We start from the raw sequence: 9,032 nt of genomic DNA, 5'->3' as shown, positions 1-9,032 counted from the left end.
CCTGTGAGACCCCCAAACAGCCCAGCCCGGTTCCCCCAGCCCTGGGCCGGGGAGGGCGCGGGTGCTGCTCTGGGGGTGCGGGGGTGCTGCCGTCGGGGTTTTTTACGATCCGTTATTCCTGGAGGTTCGCTTCCTGCCGCCCGTGGCGGCGCTGGGCGCTGTCCTGTCCCTGTCCCTGTCCCCTCCTTGTTGCCCTGTCCCTGTCCCCTCCCTCGCTGCCCTGTCCCCTCCCTCGCCGTCGGCTGATTGTCCCACCTGGTTCCCAGGGCAGCAGTCTCTCATTAACCCGCTCTGGGGGTGGGCTGGGCAGATCCGCTGGGAGAGAAGAAAAGCCCGACGCGAGCCTCGCCCCCGCTGGGGGAGCAGAGCCCAAAGCCCGAAGCCCGGACCTGCAGGGAAGGGCTCGCGGTGGCTCCTGGCCCTTGGGCACCGAGGGGCCTTTTTTTGGCAGTTGTAACACCGTCTGCATTTGGCAGCATGAGGAAAGCTGGAAGATGCTCTCCCAGCATTTGACTGCGTGAGTTTGTCTTTTTTATGGCTTTTTAAACACCTGTGAGTTATTTGGTGATGTTAAGTGTTGCTTGACTGGGACTGGTTCTGGCAAAGGGTTTGGCCACAAAAGCCTCGTTAGGAAACCACGAACGTGGGCTCTGTGGGATTTCAAACCGCCCCAACCCTCCATGGGGTCAGCTCCGTGATGCTGAATAACGATGGGCTCGGACAAATGGGACTCAGCAAAACGTTCTTTTATTAGGTTACATCAACAGTTCAACCCAGCAGCTCGACTGGACCGTAAGACAACACATTGAACAGTACTTGAACAGCTGAAGAAAGTTGACTCCATGTACCAAAGCGTGTTTCTGGAGCTGTATTTAGCACTCTGGGGAAATCGCCATAAAACCTTTCAACACCACCAGCCATTTAAAATAACTTTTTAAAACAGTCACAACTTCTTAAATCTACAAATCTTCCACTAAGAAAAACGACATAAACCTTGTTGAAAGCATTCCCGTGAGATGTGGATTAGCCGCTGGCAAACATGGCACTTCATCACCCTCCCCCCACCCCAGGGCTACCTCCTGTTGCTGATTTTACAACAGGCTTACGCTGCAGCCTGCTCGCTGCTCACCGGCGTCAGCTCCCCGGACAGCAGTGCGGCTGAAACTCCTGGCTGAGTAATTCGTCTACCAAGCCCTCTCCGTGCCACATCAGCGGTTTTATCATGTCATTAATAACACCCTAGAACATTAACTTGTCTTACAAACACCAAACTGAAGACTCTCATTTATTTAACTTGCTGAACCATCAATTCCATTAGTAGAACAAATCACAGAAGTTTTTCACTCAACCTGAAAGCAAAGGTAATGCAAACGTGGAGAAGTTGCCACTCTCCGGCGACACTGAGGAGCAGGATGTCCTCCTCAACCTCCACAAAGAATTGCCACTTGAACCTTCCAAAGACCACTTTGAACCATACACCCATCAGACAGCGGCACAGCAGGAACTCCGTGCGTACCTTTATTTCTTGCGCTTGTTTACAGCTGCTTTGACTTCATGCACGATAACTTTCAAGATCTTTTCTATTTTGGCCTTTGTCAGCGCCTTTCTGCAGTACCACACTTGGTCCCAGGTGGAGCACAGCGGCTTGGGAGCCAGATAAAGTGGGTCGTGGTCGTGGAGCATGTCCAGCGGCCTCTTCTTGGCGTACTCCTTGTAGTCTGCCACTGGACATTGATCTGGATTGTCGGGCTTGGCAAAGAGACGTGGACGCGATTCCCCTGCGGCTGCCTCTACGCCCAGCTCACCCCTCCACTCCAAGTACTCCAGCTCCTCCTCGTTCTTCTTCAGCACGAGATGTCCCCAGTACAGATCCTGGCCCTGGCTGTGGGTGCTGGCCCCAAACCCCCTGATGAGATTGGTGAACATGAGGTGCGAAAAGCCCTGAGGCTGCGTCCTACTTAGAAGTCCCTTCTTATGAAGTCTTTCCACATCTTCATCTGTCAGCTTCTCCACAATACTCCACTCCGTCTCTCTCTCTTTCTGAGACAGGTGCTGATGCCTCAGTTTCCAGGCTTCCTGAGACGATCTGAATTCCACCCCTTTAACCACGCTGTACTTGTAGTCGTGATCCTTGAGGTATTTCTCCATGTTTCTCTGAAAGAAGTGCAAAGAATGGGAGGAAAAATCTGTGCCGTCCTGTCTCTTTGCAGAAATGTAGAAGGAGCCTAGGTAGTTATCAAGGTCTTCAGGTGGCAGCGCATAGACCTCGCGCGTTTCAGACGGGCAATGTGAAACCAGCCAGTGTTTGAAAGCACTTATTTCAGTATTCAAACCTTTCTTCTTTTTCTCCCACTTCGTCGATGCATCTAAAAGATAAAACACAGCTTTGTGGACAGCAAGAACTTACAAGATCATTGAAATATAAAGAGATGCAGAATAATTTCACCTTCTTTCTAAAAGAAGCTCAGAGGTTACGGGCCTTTCACACCCCCTTCCTTCACAGCTTTGCTCTCGCTCTGTGTTCTCAGCCCACGCCTGACAGCGCTGCCCCGACAGGGACAGGACCGTCCCCCTGCTCGCTCCCTCCCACTTTGGGCCAAGCTGCGTACTACCACGTAGATAAATTTAAGATATCCTTTCTTTTTGGATTATGTCTAAATGGGAGAGAAGGAGTTCCTAAAGAGATTTAATCTCCGCGTGTCCCTGTGGGATGCCCCCTGGAAAGCACTGGTGCAAGTCCTACGGGGCGGGTCCTGAACCGGTCACCGGTGCCCGCCTGGACACTGAGCTTCCCCTCAGCTGCTCCTGGAGCTGAGCAGAGTGTCCTTGTGGGCCCTGCTTCACTTAGAGCATGCTCTGCGCACGGCTTACCCTGGGGATTGCCAGGCCCCAGTAAGCAGGGGATCTTGCAAGTTACAACTTTGAGCAATTATTAAGTCTCCCACTCCAGCAGGATTCCAAGGATAGCATGTATGAAAATCTTAAAATTCTTAAAAGTACTAAAGCAACTTGTTTAGCTCGTGTAATTGAACGCGCAGGACTGAACCTTTGCTCCCATCGCAATCTCTGTGAGTTTTGCCATCGACTTTGGTGCAGCCAGGGCTTCACCCACAATTTCTCTGTTTCACTGCTGTGAAAGTTACTTCCTCTTGCTTTCTTCTCTTGAGACCCGAGTTCCCATCTCTGGCTCCAGTTTCTCCCAGGGGCTCTCTCCTAAGTAGAGCCAACGCAGCCTGTGGTGACACCAAGGGAAATGGGAGACCAAAGGGTTCCAGCTGGGTAGCTGCAGCTGGGCCACAGCCAGGTACCGTGTGGGTGCCGCGGCAGGAGTGCCGACAGCTTACGTAGGAACCTCTTTAGTCCCTTCTACCAGAAACAAGAGTGCCCCACATCAGAGGCATTTACTGAGATGCTACAGTACAGATTTTGGCAGCTGTATGAACTCACCCACCTTTAATATTTTGGGAAAGTGATTAATAGAACGCACCCACAAACCCCTCCAGGAATAAAACTCCATACTCTCTTACTTCTGTCTGAAGACGCGGGTGGATGGTCTGCACTCCCGCCCTCTCGACTCAGTGAGGCTGAACGACGAGGTGCGTGCCTGGATCCTGACGGCCTGCTCTTCTCAGCAGGGCTTCCCGTAGCGTTCCCTCCTAAGCCTGTTCCTGCTGTGCCGCGCTCCGGAGGGCTCAGCTGGATTTGCTGCTGGACATCTACACTGGCTTCAAACTCAAAGAACGTCACAGAGGCGGGTGACTCAAGCTGGGCCTGTGCTTCAGTGTTGGAGATGGGAACAGAGTTTAAATGTTCTTCTGATATTGCTGACCCAGAGGAACTTCTTGCTCTAGAATTTTCAGTTGCAAACCCTGCAGGATCAAGAGGGACTATCCTCAAGAAGCTGCTGTCCAGGCTCTCCTGACTGACAGGGGGTTTCAGAACGTAGGTGAGAGTTAGGGGTGGATTTCCTGGGGGGGCAAAGCCAGACGCTAGGGTGGCCGTCAGCTTGTTCAACGCTGTCATTGGACTGCGACGCATTTGCACATCTGCCTGAGCAGCTACACCTTTACTTGGTGATTCCAACAGAATATTCTGGCTGATTCTGTCTTCTTGGTTATCTTCATCTGCTGCACACTGTTCTTCAACAGAGACGATCTGTACATCTTTGTTGCTTTCTAGCTTCACCTGATGTCTGTCAGCTCTGCCTTCACCACCAAATACTGACAAACGCTGCTCTGCTGCAAAGCCTGATTTCACGGGTTTGCTACTTTTTCTGCTTTCTCTGGGTGATGGTTCATTATCTATTACGTGGACTGTGTTATCTTTCTGCTGAGTGACCCCTGGAGACCTGCTACACGACCCTGTGCTAACAGCGTCTGCTTTAGCCCTCTCAAAAGATGGGGTCTTCCGGAACCTCTTTTCATATAAATTAGCTTCCTTTGATGAAGCCTCAGTAGGTACTAACCTCTTCCGCTTTTCTAAAGCTTCATTCTCTTCTCTGCTTCTCATGTATAACTTTCCACACTGCCAGCGATAGGCATGTCCAACTTCACACATCCACAGAACAGCGTTGTCCTTGCCAGGATGACCCACGTTCTGCACAGTTTTCAAGGTTGGGATTTGATTGCATATGGTCCCATGAGTGTGCGCCCAGGTCACAAGATTAGAGAGATCCTTGTTAAGTGAGCGGGCATTGCTGCACCTTCCATCACCGACCCACTCATTCTGTAAACATGTTGGACATAAGTGAGACTGTGCCTAAAATCGCAGTTCTGGGGACTGTTTCTAGCCCAACCTCCATAAAGCAATAATTGGTTTTTTTAAAAACAATCATCAGAGGAATCACTGATTTACAATTTGTTCCTTCTTTATAATAAATAAATAAATTCATCCATTTTGAAGACCTGGAGGGTAGTTTGTGGGCATGGTCCTGGAATTATGAATTTACATGTACCTAGGGGCTCTGAGTCCTGATCAAGTAGCTCACGTAAGAATTTATCATGCCTCAGCTGAGCCACAGCAGCTGTTCACGTGCATTCTACATCCACAGCATCACCGAGATTAACGCTGTGGCTGGACCACCCCAGCAGCAGCCCCAGCTCAGCTGAGGGAAGGGTCGGAGCAAGCTCATACCCACGGACAATTCTGTACCCACTTAGGGGAAATAACACGGAAAGTGTCAGCAATCAGCTTCTCAGTCTCCCCCCTCCCCACGGCCAACAGGGCTCCTACTTCTCTCATCTGTCAAAGTGGCAGCACGACTTGCATCAAAGGGAAACTGGACGGATGAAGCTGTTTGTTGGATGCTCTTCAGAAACTAAAAAATGGACCATGCATCCACATATCTAAAACTTATTTTTAAAACATCTACAGTTTTTAATGCTATAACGGATTCTGTTTGAAACAATTGTCTCTGCTACAAATGCATATGCTATATAACTATGCACATAAACTATATATAAACATACATAACTATAAATGCATATGCTATATATATGCTACGTGCATTCATAAAATGCTGTGCATTTATGCTAGAAAAGAATACTCACCATCCTGGTGTTTTCTGTCTCACTGAGCCTTCTCTCAGGTGGAGATCAGTAAGTGAATATTCTTTCTTTCTCTCACAACCTAAAATAATCATCATACGTGTGTGTGTCTGTATGTATGTGTGCGTATATATAGATTAAAAAAAAATCTGGGTAGCAGATGCAACTGAATTTTTCAATGCTCAGTCCAAAACAACTGCTACTGCAGCACATGTGTCTCCATTAAGGTGAGCTCCCGTGGAGCTCAAATGAACTATACCTAGAACGCTTGACTTGTATAAATATTTTCAGGATTTGCCTCTACAGTGTACCAATCAAAGCTGAAACAAAATATCAATACTGCAAACAGAATTTTAAAAACCAGACTCTGCGAGACGTTCCCTTCAGCACTGGCGCTTTGAACACAAGCTGTGGTTAGCAATCCTCTCCAAAGAGGGAACTGCAGAAACAGGGAACCTGGTTCAGATCCTGGTGTTATCTGACTTTTAAAACAGCAAAAAGAAGAGGAAGTTTCCTAACTAAGGAACTCTTTGCATATGTAACTCACGTTTACTAGAGACTCGATCTGAAATTCTCCCATCTGTTCTGAGAAGTTCTGTGTAGCAGTCTAGAAAGTCATCGTCATTTCTCTGTGACAGGTTCAAGAGCAATCGGTCACATAACTTACTGTCAGCACACACCTGGCAAGAGAGCCGGGAACCCTTACCCTGCTGTGGGACTGGTACGGCATGCGCCTGCAGTTCACCCGGGCAGCCTCTGCTCCAGGCACCTTACTCTGTCCTTAATTACAAGCTTTGCATTTAGTGGTGGTAAAAGATGCCAGACTGAAAACACCTGACACGGGAATCTTGTCTGAACTGGATCTTTGAGCAGCGCTGGCCTAAATGTGACGCAGTTCCCGGGGAGAACAGGCCCCTCTCGGCTCTGGAGGTGAGCACACGCGTGCGGACAGCCCAGCACGCCACCAGCACGCGTCCTCGCCGGGTCCCTGCTTGGCACACTCCTGTTCTCCCAGCAGCTGCGCAGGACGGGAGAAGCGCATCCCAGCTGACAGATGCGGGGCTGCTCTGTAATCCGTGAACACGGTGTTTGTCTGCAGGGATTTATTTCACCGCTCCCCTTTGGGGGTGAAACTGCAGCACGGCAGCTCCGGAAGGCCTTCTGCACTGACGCTAGGATCAATCCATATGCTCCTTCTTACGGCTTTCGCATGATAGTACAGATCGTTTTAGCCCAGAATGCTCTGCTGTTTGCATATGCCAGCTTGCGAAACATGCAAAGCCAGGATTTTAAACAAATTTTCAAACTGAAATCCACTGCTTCCTTTAAACAAAAAAAAAAACCCAGACCAAAAACCCCTGTGTTACAGCAGCAAATGCGTTCTGAGCTCCTGACCTCTGTTAATCTAGGCGTTGCAGAGATCTACTGTCACCATGATCTCACCCCTGATGAATCACAGAAAGCAGGGGCGGAAGTCACCTCAAATGGCCATTTCAGCTGTCCTCCTTCCTCTCGGAAAAATGAGCTCTGCCCAAGCTCCTGAGAGGTGTTTGTCTAACCCGTCTTCAAACCTCCAAGGTCAGGGACTTCACAGCCACCTCCTGGGCCTCGCTGTGCCTCCGAACGCTGAGTTTCATCTCCATGGTCAGCCTGTGTAACTCCTCCCTAAAGGGCTCAGCTGCTCAGACAAACGACATGGAACTTTCCTGCCCATAAGCTGGTGCTTACAGCTAGTGTGGGAAAAGGTAACAGGAAAGGAAGCTCTGCGTGGTCATAAGGCCACAAAACTACTGACTTGGCAGATGAACATCTTGATTTCAATCACTGGCGTCTTTAAATGGAATGCTTTTATCTGTCCTTATCTCCAAGCACATGTCTTCCTTTTCCTGATCTCTTTGGGAAAAAAAGCCTTTTTTCTCTTGATACGTAGTTCCAAATAAAGGCTCTGGTAACAGCCAAGGGGACTTCTTCAGCCCACTCCTGCTCTCATGTTTACATCAGCCGAGAGCACCTCCAGAGAAACCGTCCAGTGGAATCAGCCTGAATTTACAGTTACAGCTGAGTGGGGAAAACAATGAGATGTGTATCTACCCACAGAGGCTGGACTGACATACTTCTCATCTCTCCAATTAATAAAAATCCACATTGATCGTTTCCACAAGTTTTACCTGCTTCCAACAAAACCGGGGTCTCTGTGGGGGAGGGCTCTGGGGCTGGGGTCTGTGGGCTGAGCTTGTTCTGGAGCCTTGTGTCTGGTTCAGTATCTGCACGGCTGGGAGTGATGCAACCTTTTGATTCTCTTTCCAGGAGAGGCTCCCATCTGACAATGGACACTGTGCATGCAGGACCCACACCTTTGTGCAGAAAAACAGGACATTCCAGAGCTGTACGGTAAATGTTTTCTGTTAATTTTTTTACTCCATAGGGAATTTAGTGCACTGATATAACCTATAGTTAAGTGAATTCCTGCTCACTAGAGGAAAAAAAGTTGGGTTGTTTTTTTTTTAAATCTACAAGATTTTGCTTTCTCATGTGTCTGGTCTACATAGCAATCTTTCAAGACGTCAGCACTGTATTTGCTTATTTTACCTCTGTATTCAAGAAAATGTGGCCAAGCAATTTTAAAGAAGTCTACGGCATTTGGTGGAGCTCTTAAAACCCCAGGCTGACTAAAAGCATTGAAATGCTTATTCTGTGACCTTCCTGAATCTAGTTTGAGCCCTTGGGGGGAAAAACACACTCAGCATGTTCTGAAAATGATTCTCTACAAGAGAAGGTCTGTCGAACACGGGTACCTGGCATCACCTGGGAATGTAAACATCTGAATCCTACACTTTGCATTTCAGCAGAGTCTGTGCAGCGTTACGGTATGCTGAAGGTTCTCGGAAACCCGTGGTGACACACGCAGGCTTATGCAAGCAGGATAACTAAATAAAGAAACTAATTGTATAGCCACCAAAGGCCCTTTAACCACTCTGTTCCTGTCCCTCCACCCTGCCATAGCCCCAGCTATGTTTCTCTTAAGTCTTATAACGTCTGTCTCACAGATTAGAAACCTGAGGAATGCGCAAAGCAAGTAAATATGAGAGCTTTGGCTTTTCAGCTCCAGATAAGACAGTGCAGGAAGCTGAAACAATCCCGGCAGGAAAACAACAGGATACAGAACAGCAGTTCTTAAACTTGACTCCCATCCCCTTCCCCGGCAGCGATTGTGTGCTCCCGCTCACTTGAGAAACACTTTCTGGCGGAGGAGGGACACGGGACAGCCGTAAAATACACATATAGGAGGGGGTACCGCCAGAGAGCTGCCAGGACGGCGTGAAGGACACTGCTGGGAGACGCGGTGGTGGGGGCAGGAACGGGATGAAGCTGTACTTGAACACATCTGGTTGCAAGACGGGAGTTGAGAGCAGAGCAGAAGTAGCTCATGGCTGCCAAGAATCACTGAGCTTGTCCCACCACTTCTTAGCAAGGGCCTTTGGGGTG

The 9,032-nt window shown here is 49.0% G+C and overlaps 1 protein-coding gene across 1 annotated transcript; it reads right to left on the bottom strand.

Annotated features, from left to right (window-relative positions):
• Nucleotides 1-1,518: 1,518 nt before the first annotated feature.
• Nucleotides 1,519-4,725, bottom strand: LOC104466966 (uncharacterized protein KIAA1958-like; the record flags this gene model as incomplete). The annotated part of the gene is made up of 2 exons (XM_010080554.1): nt 1,519-2,346; nt 3,520-4,725. Coding segments are annotated over 2 exons (2,034 nt in total), but the record flags the coding sequence as incomplete, so codon positions are not given.
• Nucleotides 4,726-9,032: the final 4,307 nt, after the last annotated feature.

Source organism: Pterocles gutturalis, unplaced genomic scaffold (assembly GCF_000699245.1).
Source record: "Pterocles gutturalis isolate BGI_N339 unplaced genomic scaffold, ASM69924v1 scaffold22854, whole genome shotgun sequence".
NCBI lineage: Eukaryota > Metazoa > Chordata > Aves > Pterocliformes > Pteroclidae > Pterocles > Pterocles gutturalis.
The sequence above is the reverse complement of the archived record's forward strand: the minus strand, read 5'-3'. Positions and strand labels throughout refer to the sequence as shown.